Source organism: Ipomoea triloba, chromosome 15 (genome assembly GCF_003576645.1).
Source record: "Ipomoea triloba cultivar NCNSP0323 chromosome 15, ASM357664v1".
Taxonomy (NCBI): Eukaryota; Viridiplantae; Streptophyta; class Magnoliopsida; order Solanales; family Convolvulaceae; genus Ipomoea; species Ipomoea triloba.
In genome coordinates, this window is record NC_044930.1 from 7189396 (window position 1) to 7199973 (window position 10578).

Here is a 10578-nt window from a genome sequence, read left to right on the forward strand (position 1 = left end):
ATGACTAGTATATATTCTATTCTAAAGAGTAATGACAAAAGGATTATTTCATGCTTTTTTTTTTTTTTTTTTTTTTAATTTTTTTTTAATAACAAGCTGCAATTTCATTAGAACAAGGTCCCAGCCATTAAAACATCATAGATACAGAGGGGGGTGGGGATGGGTGGGTCATCATGCCATTCCCTATAACCATCATTGAACACGGAGCCATTCCCTGTAACCATCATTGAACACGGAGCTAACAAGTGGGCAACAAAGTTCGTAGGTCGCTTAACAAACCTAAAACTAATGTCAGGTATAACACTAGCTAATTCATGAATATCACCTAAAATAATAAATCAATGATCATTATCAAAATGGTAAAAATTTGTGTGAGACCGTCTCACGGGTCTTAATCCGTGATACAAGTTGGATTTTTGATTAATGGAGTCAAAGATCAGACCGATTAATCAAAGATTTGACTCATTAATTAAATATTTGACCCATCTCACGAATTAAGACTCGTGAGACGGTATGTGTTACCTATTAAAATTGATTGGTAATTCTATTTAATAAAAAATTTAATTATATTATTAATAAATCAACGATTATAATTAAAATAAATTGATAACTATAAATGACAAGTTTATTTAGTGAAATATTTAATCATAATATTAATAGATCCATAATTAAATATCATAATGGTTTTACATGTGATTAATATATATTAATTGTTTGGTAACAAATAATAATGTATCTGCCAAGGACCTTGTGGTCCAGTAGCATCAAACCCTTCCCTTTATATGGGAGGTGGTGGGTTCGAGCCTTAGTAGAGTAATACTGACTCTTGTGCTTCAATAGGATGAACAGATACTGCATTCTAATTGAGAACAATTAATAATGTACAGTGCATTAAATATTAATCCATATTATTATGGGGATTGACCCGTTTAGCATGCTAACCCATTACGAAATGATTCTACTCAACCCCGTTTTTATATAGGTTAGATTGATCTATTTTGACAACTCTGATATTTGCTAAAAGGAGAAACGGAACCTCACAAAATTACACATTATCCTCATTTTACATGGTGATTTCATAAGATGATTGATGAAGGCCTATTTTAAGTAAATTTTGAATAGAGGATTTAATTTGATGAAATTAAAATTTTTCAATTATGGCATAATTATGAATTACTTTAGGTAATTAAGTGGGGAGTAATTAACTACTTCGCATATTTTATTTGTAAAAGGACTCCGCAGGGATGATGCCTTCAATGCCTGGCCTCATTCATTCCACTATTTCTCTCTCCTGAGACTGTGGCACTGACGGAATCTTAGCTGTCGATCTGGTCGGAGCTCCGACTGGCAATGGAGAACGCCGACGTATTTGGATCGTCGACGGCGCCTCTGACTTGGCACGACTTCCTCGAGCGCATGCGCCAGCCTTCCGCTGCCGATTTTGTCAAAGCCATCAAAAGGTACTACGATGTTTCGGATACAGGTTCCTTCACTTGTGTTTTTATGTCACTTTTATGGCAAATTGGCAAGTGTTAAATACGGTAGACTAATTTTAGGCGATGGCTCTCATGCATTATCGGGGGAAGAACAATTCATAGTGACGCTTATTAGTGCTAATAATGTAACATTTTAGTGTAAAGATTTATTTCATGCTGCCCTTAAGGAGCTCGACTATTTTACTAGCATTGTTGGCGATGGAAAGGACTCTTCATATGTAACACTGGATGCCAATTGATGCACTATGAATCAGGCATACCATGGTGTTCCCTTAAATTAATTTATGAACATGATTAACAAGAGGGAATGAATGAACACTATGATGATGAAGCTTCAGAGGGGATGGATATTTCTTAGAATTTTGATAAATATTAGTGAGAATCATGCTGGCTGTTTCAATTTAATGAAAGATATGTGCTTTTCCATATTCTCTGACTAACTTATTGAGGATTATTAGTTCATCACTTTCTGATGGTCAGAGATACAGGCAGGGACTATCATTAACCTGTCTTGGTGTATGTAACTTATTGAATCTAACACAAAAAAAGATGCAAAGTATTGAGGATTATCACTTTCTTATGACCAGATAAATAAGATGGCATTAAGCCACTAATCTTTCCTTTTCTTATGTGGTATGTGTTTTGGAAAGACTCCTTGTCCATTAAAGCCAGACTATTTCTCTGGCCAGAGAAATTTCTAGACTAGTTTTCATCTGTTATAGGGATTTTCCTTTTCTTTAAGGTATACATTTGCATGAACATATATTAGTCTGTGTGCCCATATAGATATGCATATATGTAGTTTATCATACATTGACCCTTGTTGAGTGGTGGATAAGTAAATTGATTGGAACTTTTGCAGTTTCATAGTATCATTTTCAAACAATGCTCCTGATCCAGAAAGGGATAGTAAAGCTGTGCAGGAGTTCCTTGGCAACATGGAAGCTGCTTTTCGAGCTCATTCACTGTGGGCTGGTTGTTCTGAGGACGAGTTAGAGAGTGCGGGTGAAGTGAGTACATTCTTTCTATTCTTTTTACTTGTGTGGGTGACGTGAGTATATCCTTTCCATTCTTTTAACTCTACCACTGCATAGATATGATTGTGTTTGAAATGTTATTGTTTTTGGCCGCAAACCAAAATTGAAGGTTCATGATCTCCTGCAGCAGTTATAAGGTTTTGTTACATTTCTTAACTTGGATAGTTGCACTGTTTGACTTAATAAGGAGTTCTTCAAAGTTTTTTTTTAGAAAGTATATATAATATGTATGTGCGTGTATATATGTATATAACCCCCCCACCCCACCCCACCCCCAATTTTCTTTTTCTCAAGTCTATTATGTATATGAGTCCAAAACATTTAAATCCCAAATCCACCAAATAAAAGAGAAATAAATTAAGGAATCAAATCCACCAATTTTTATTGGCTTATTTCCTTTGTCAAAATTTCAATAATTAACATCACCAAATATTCAAATTTAACTCAAAAGATCTCCAAATTAGAGGTATATGTTTTAGTTTTACACTTTTACTACTTAATCAATTAATCATTTATTGTGTGCTTTTACTGTTTATTTACACTTTTAAGGTGTACATTTGTTAGTTCAAAGGATTAGTTCTAAAATTAAAAAGATTAATATTGGTTTTTTAATTTGTGTTCCTGGTTTGTGTCCTCAAATTTGGGAATATCCAGTTAATTAGAAAGATGAATATCTAGTTAATTGCCAAAAAAATTGTTGTCAACAAAATAATTAATTACTTTTACTTGATAAAAGAGCAATGAGAAAAATAAATGCAAATTTTTTGTTCATTGTATATATTTCATGTTACATGGAAAACTCTAAGGTACTGATCGTACATGGTAGCATCATGTAATGTAGGGAAAATTTCCTATCTGTGACTGGCACTGGTCTAGTATGTGAATGACACTATTCATGTAGGGAAATTTTCCTTATAACCAATAACACAGATAATGAATTAGCTTATAACAAATGCATGGGCTATATCTTATCTCAATTTGAATGATGAAAAAAGCTTGAGAAGAAATGCTTTACCAGATTCCCTAGACTCAAACTCAGATGATTCAGTTGACGCAAGTAGTGCTAATAAGTACTACCTAGAGTGATTAAGAGTTACGACACATACAGGTCGCTGGAAATAGCAGTGAGAAATTCAATAGGAAAAGCTTTAAAGCTTCACTTGATTGGAATTGAGGTTTCGTTTTCTTAGAATTAGCATTCATACCAGACCACCTCCAAAAGGCAAAAGGGTCTAAGAAGGGGAAAAACATTATAGGTAATCATTAGTCCTTCAGACTTTACTGTTTGTTGTATCTGCCTATGCTGGCTAAAATATGGAGCATTTAATTGAAGAAATGAAGTCTTGGGAAGGCAATGTGGCAGGCATCTCCCAATTTTTCATTGCCCCTAAAGATCTTATATTTTTCACTGATCTCAACCACAATTTGTATATCTCTCAGTTCTATGATGCTATTTCATTTGTTTGTCACATCCATGGTATTTATAAAGGGTTTTGTTCCTCTGTTCATTAGTAAGATGCCTGAGAATAATAAATGTTGAGATGCGACTTAGAGCCTTTGTCTGGCAATATGATAATAGAATTATATCTTCTTTTCTGAAATGTTCTTTCTGTCTTTATTTTATTTTTTTTTTATTTTTTTTGAAAAATAAAAATAATTTATTTACAAGGGGAGTGTCAAGCAGGTGTGTTAAAACAAAACAACACAAAAAATCAACTTTGCCTAAACTTTGGAAATCCAATGCTCTTCTATACCAGTACTATTCTCCCCTTTACACCAAAACAGAAGTACTCTCTAGCAAGTGTATTTTAACATATGCACAGGGGTGGGAGCCCCTGAAAATATGTATTTCTTCCACTCCAAATTAATCCTCAAAATACATTGGAAATGCCCCCATCCTATTATTTTTCTGTTAACTCTTTTTTATTCTTGCCTAGTGTATTCGGTTAAATGAAAGTCACCATCATCATTTCATAAACAATTTACTTTTATGTTATGATATTCACGCTCTTTTGAAACACAGGGACTGGAGAAATATGTCATGACAAAGCTGTTTTCCCATGTTTTTGCTTCACATCCTGAAGATGTAAAAGTTGATGATCAACTTTATGAGAAGATTGCTTTGATTCAACAGTTTGTCAGACCGGAGAATTTGGATATTAAGCCAGTCTTTCAAAATGAAACATCATGGCTGGTGAGTAAGTTAATTTCTTATAGAATTGATTCTGCATGCTGTAATATCACATGAATGTTATGTGCATGCAATACTATGGTTATCCCAAGTTATTTTCCCTTAACTTTGTTATTCACAGTATTTTCCCTTAACTTTGTTATTCACAATAAAATACATTTTTACTTTGAACTTTTCATGGTGCTATCTTACAGTGTGAAATGTCCTTTGGTGTGTGCATGTGTGATGCTATGGTTTGTTTGATGTACTGGTATTATATTTTTTATGCTGCTATCTATGGGTCGTGGTTCTGTTTGAAGTGTTGGCCTTATCTTTTTATCTACTTTTTGTTTTGTTGGTTTTTGTTGTTGTTTGTTTGTTTTTTTGTTTTTTTTTTTTTTTTGTTTTTTTTTTTTTTTTGTTTTTTTTTTTTTTTTGTTTTTTTTTTTTTTTTGTTTTTTTTTTTTTTTTGTTTTTTTTTTTTTTTTGTTTTTTTTTTTTTTTTGTTTTTTTTTTTTTTTTGTTTTTTTTTTTTTTTTGTTTTTTTTTTTTTTTTGTTTTTTTTTTTTTTTTGTTTTTTTTTTTTTTTTGTTTTTTTTTTTTTTTTGTTTTTTTTTTTTTTTTGTTTTTTTTTTTTTTTTGTTTTTTTTTTTTTTTTGTTTTTTTTTTTTTTTTGTTTTTTTTTTTTTTTTGTTTTTTTTTTTTTTTTGTTTTTTTTTTTTTTTTGTTTTTTTTTTTTTTTTGTTTTTTTTTTTTTTTTGTTTTTTTTTTTTTTTTGTTTTTTTTTTTTTTTTGTTTTTTTTTTTTTTTTGTTTTTTTTTTTTTTTTGTTTTTTTTTTTTTTTTGTTTTTTTTTTTTTTTTGTTTTTTTTTTTTTTTTGTTTTTTTTTTTTTTTTGTTTTTTTTTTTTTTTTGTTTTTTTTTTTTTTTTGTTTTTTTTTTTTTTTTGTTTTTTTTTTTTTTTTGTTTTTTTTTTTTTTTTGTTTTTTTTTTTTTTTTGTTTTTTTTTTTTTTTTGTTTTTTTTTTTTTTTTGTTTTTTTTTTTTTTTTGTTTTTTTTTTTTTTTTGTTTTTTTTTTTTTTTTGTTTTTTTTTTTGTTTTTTGTTTTTTTTTTTGTATTCCTTTTTATTTCATATATATAGGGGGATGATAGATCTGTGATACCCTTAATGGACATATTTTCATGATATAGAAAATCAACAGGGGAAAATTGTTGGCTATTAGGTAAGGCACCAGTCTTCATTACAGAGCGGGAAGCCAGGAATGAGATCTCATACAATGGGGCTGGACTGGTTTACAATGGACTAAGTTATTAATGTCTAATGTGCTTGGTGCTCCTCGGAAGGGGGAGATTGAGTGCTAAGCCCCTTCAAGAGAGTAGTCAGACCAAGCCTTAGGTGAGAGTTGTGAGATCCCAATGCTAAGGACTCCTTCAAGGGATGGGGTGCTAAGTGGTGGAGGGGTCTTTCAGAGAGGATTGTAGCGAGGCATGTGAATTTGCTTTGTATTGGGAGTATTTGAGACCACTTGGAGAGAGTTGGCATTGTGGATGACCTGGGGGATTAACGAAGACTTCATCACCTCTATCATAGGTTGTGCTTGGCCATTGGCTGAGTGTCTAGTAAATGTCTGCCTGTCTCACCCCTGGCAGAGTGTGCCATAGGTAATGCTCAGTCCTTGGCCACATGTGGTCGGTGGCCCTAAGTCCTTGTTTACACAGATGGGTTTTTGCTTGATAGATTTGTGAATTCTTTTGATGTACTGTTGCCCTGCTTGGTCCCGAGTACATGAGGTTTGGATATGGATCAGCCCTAAATCACTAAATGTATAGTATTAGCCTTGAGCCTAGCATTCAACCTGGTCAAGTGTCAAACACAATTCCTAGGGGTAAAACATTGGCTAGATTTTTGCTTGTAAGGCCAAGCACCACGTTGCTTGAAGTGACCTTTTTAGCTGGTTGAGTAGATCTATCAGCTAATGTAGGTGACCTATGTGATGAATATGGTCATGAGGTGCCTTATAAGCAAAATGGTTGGATAAAACCAGTGTTGCAAAAATCCCGCTTAGGCACCGATTAATCGGCGCATAGGCACTGGCCGGCCGCCTAGCGTATCACCATAATTGGTGGTCTAGGTGGCTGGCCGACTAGGCCGCCTAGGCCTCCTAGGCACCGACTAGGTCGCCTAGTAAGCTAATTAGCTATTGTTTCCTTCTTTTTTTAAATGGGTTATTTCACTCAAAACGACACCGTTTTAAGCGAAATAACCCTAAATTGTTCAAACTCTAGATTTTTTTAGGTTAATATTTAATATTTTAGTATTAACTATTAAAGTATTAAATAGTTTATAATTAATTAATTATCAAGTCTTAAAAAATTAAAAAAAATTAAACAAATTTTTAAAAAATAAAAAATAAAATAAAAAAAATACACGGGCGCCTAGGTGCACTCCGAGCGCCTAGCGATTTTTTCAACCATGTATAAAACCATGGTGGAATGTATCCTCAACTGAGAGCAATGTATGAGCGATCATTTGAGCATTGCTAGCTAACCAACATCTAGCAATTGCTTGAGAGTTCAAGTGGCTCTTTTCACTTTTTAACTTGTTATTGGCTCATTAGTTCTTTGGATGGGGCTCACAGATGAGCAATGAGCATCTTTCTTGTACATCCGATACCAGCGGACTAGCTGATTATCTTCTCATTCTGGGGTTGCTTGGCCAAGCACAGGCCCTCTAGGCTGTGCTTCATCTATTATTGATGTTTTGAGTGTAGTCTAAATGTTAACCTTGTCAACCATGGGTGTCTCTCTTGAGCTTCCCTACTTGTCAAGCATTCCCATAGCAGCTCACTCAAAGGGACAGGGGATGCCTTGAGCCATGTGGCCGAGTTCTTCTTGACCTGTCATTGGATTAAGCCTCTAGGATGCCTGTGCTGTGGATTGTTCTTATTTGTTAAAAGATATTGATATACTGCTTCAGTGATCTTGGGATGGACTACTGGCTTGGCATTCTTTGAGAGTCCTTCATGTCAAATGGTTGGTTGTGAAGAGCGTCAACCTGTCCTATTTTTCCTCAGCATCGCTTGGTTTCTTTGGTACATACTAGGTTGAACCCATGACCCACACTTATGGGGTTCAGGTAAAAGTCATTCTATGGATCCTCTTTCGTTTGTCCGTGTCAGGCCCACTGGGACAAATCAACTAGGGGCTTAGTTACTCAATTAACTTATAAACTTCAATATAAGTTTTCAAATTTGTTTAGAAGTGGTTTAACGAATTACTGGGGTAGTAGGGTGAATTGATGATTGGACAATACAATTTAATGTATATGGTTTGGTTTTAACTTTTAATAGCATTGGCACTGAGAAGTGAGAAGTCTTATTCTGGTGTTCTTTACCTTTTTCTCAGCTTGCTCAGAAGGAGTTACAGAAAATCAACATGTACAAGGCACCAAGGGATAAACTTGTTTGCATCCTTAATTGTTGCAAGGTTATCAATAATCTTTTGATAAATGCCTCCATTTCAGCTAGTGAAAATCCTCCAGGAGCTGATGATTTTCTCCCTGTTCTTATATATGTCACTATAAAGGTAACCTACTTATCTGCTCTGACATGGAGATTGGTTATATATCATGATTCTAAAATTTTCTTTTATAATTTTTTGAGTTAAAAAAAAAAAAAAAGATTAGAACTCAAAATCTTTTTAAAATTTTTTAAAATCTTTTAAATACTTCTCACCAGATCAATACCAATTATGTAAATAAAAGATAAGAACTCAAGTTTAGCAAAAAGAAATTTTGAATTGAAAATTGTCCCCTAGCATAGCGAAAAGTGAACTCCTTTGTTCATTAAGTACCAGAATCAGCATAGCTGAATGAATTATTTATGATTCCACTAGATAGAATGGCTGGATATAGAGTATCAAGCAATAGCATGCATATGTTTTTCATTAATTGAGCACTCTTTGCTTCATCCATCCATTGACTGTGTTGGGGCATATTTGTAAGGCCCCAAATACTATAAACTTTCACACTGGAACTAGTTCTAAAATTCAGACAAGAGAATTGGATTGTCTTTATTTTCATTTGCAAATATCCTTCTAGGATCCATGTTTTGAATGACTCTTTGTGGTGTCTTGCACAGGCAAACCCTCCCCAGCTGCATTCTAATTTATTATATATACAACGGTTTAGGCATGAAACTCGCTTAGTTTCAGAAGCAGCCTACTTCTTCACAAACATTCTTTCTGCAGAGTCTTTCATCAGGAACATTGATGCAAAGTCACTATCAATGGATGAAACTGAATTCGAAAGTAATATGCAATCTGCTCAAGCAGTTCTTTACGGCCTTTCAGCAGACTCGGATGATATAATTAGTCATAATTCCCAGAATGCTGGAGAAGCCGTGGCACCTAAACAGGCGGTGAACACAAACAACCGCCAAGCCTCTGCTTTGCAGCCCGAGTTTACCACTGAGCCATCTGAAACTAAACCCAGAAATGAGGACCAGTATGTGAAGGATCAGCCTTCAACTGATAAAACTCCATCAATCTCAGATCTAGAACATAAAGGGGCAGCTATGATTATGAAGGAGGACAACGCGGATGACTTCTTTCAAAATTTCCCTTATTTCTACTCTCAGGCTGGTGTCTTAACCATTGGGGATGTTGAAGAACTGCTAAATAACTACAAGCAACTCGTATTCAAATATGTTTGTCTTTCTAAAGGGCTGGGTATTGATGTTCCATCTCCACCATTTTCGGAAAGTGTTGCAGAACCAGAAGGTGATGAGACACAGAAAGACCACCCTACAGCAGATAGTGACAGTAGTGGAATTCCTATCACCAATGAGCATGATTCAGAATCCAATTTACTAGTAGATGAAGCTGTTACTAGTAAAAAAGATGGGGAAGAGGTTGATGAGTGATGAGGTTGATGAGTGATGAGGTTTCTTAGTGATAGTTGACATGTAAAGCTCATGTAAAAGTAAAATCATGTAACTTGCAATGTGGCCACTAGGTGCTTGTCTTTGTACACTAGGCTGCAAATTAAGAACCATTTCTATTTAGTTACATCATTTTTTTTCTTCTTCTATTTTCTATAACTAATTTTCTAAAGATTTTAATGTTTTCATTTTATGTTGGAAATTTAGAAAACATGTGCAAATTCAATTATTTTGTAGTTTATAAAATATGAAGTTATTTGAAATTTAGTTATTATTTTTTTTTTATTAGTGGTAAGTTATTTTAATGTCAAGTAATGGTTGTGGTAAACATAAGAGTATCCACAATGCTTTCCATATCAAGTTGTCAACGTTTTTTTTTTGAAAACAGTTGTCAACGTTTAATACTCAGTATTTCATTTATTTCCAATACTCCTTCCACAAGGGATACTTGAGAGTCTACTCTTTTCACACATTTTTTCCTTTTCATTTATAATAATAATAATTATAATAATAATAATAAATGATGTAGTAAATACGGTGATTTCCATTAATACGTGCAAGTATCGAGGTTAGATCGTGTAGAGATTCTTCTTTAGTCTGTAAGCTCGGTCCTATGGCAAGAGGTCAGATGGTCTCGAGCTGATCGTAGGTAGGTGAAAAGGTTAAAAATCCCTTCCCACTATCATAAATGTGGTATTTATAGTGGTAGGAAGGGGACACATGCCGGGAGCACATGGGAGACTTGGGAACGACGCCTCGACGGCCACGTGTTATAAGATTCATGATTGCTCACTGAGATATCCAGGTCCATACATCCAAGTGAGCATGCTCGGGAAGGTCGTCCTGACCTTAACCGGTCGGAGCAGATCCCCAGGTAGTGAAATCCATTGCGCGGTCTCTATTAAGCTCAGTCGCCACCCTAAGGTCGGGAGAGT

General features: G+C 34.1%; 1 protein-coding gene across 1 annotated transcript; it reads left to right on the forward strand.

Annotated features, from left to right (window-relative positions):
- Nucleotides 1-1248: 1248 nt before the first annotated feature.
- Nucleotides 1249-9869, forward strand: LOC116007296 (vacuolar protein sorting-associated protein 9A-like). The gene is made up of 5 exons (XM_031247938.1): nucleotides 1249-1460; nucleotides 2359-2506; nucleotides 4557-4727; nucleotides 8109-8288; nucleotides 8843-9869. Exons 1-5 carry the CDS (start codon nucleotides 1351-1353, stop codon nucleotides 9623-9625), a joined length of 1392 nt encoding a protein of 463 aa, XP_031103798.1. The 5' UTR covers nucleotides 1249-1350; the 3' UTR covers nucleotides 9626-9869.
- Nucleotides 9870-10578: the final 709 nt, after the last annotated feature.

Coding starts and splice junctions, on each gene's coding strand:
- LOC116007296 (XM_031247938.1), top strand. CDS start 1,351: ATGGAGAACGCCGACGTATTTGGATCGTCGACGGCGCCTCTGACTTGG. Junction 2,507..4,556: donor AGTTAGAGAGTGCGGGTGAA/GTGAGTACATTC, acceptor TTTGAAACACAG/GGACTGGAGAAATATGTCAT. Junction 4,728..8,108: donor AAAATGAAACATCATGGCTG/GTGAGTAAGTTA, acceptor CCTTTTTCTCAG/CTTGCTCAGAAGGAGTTACA.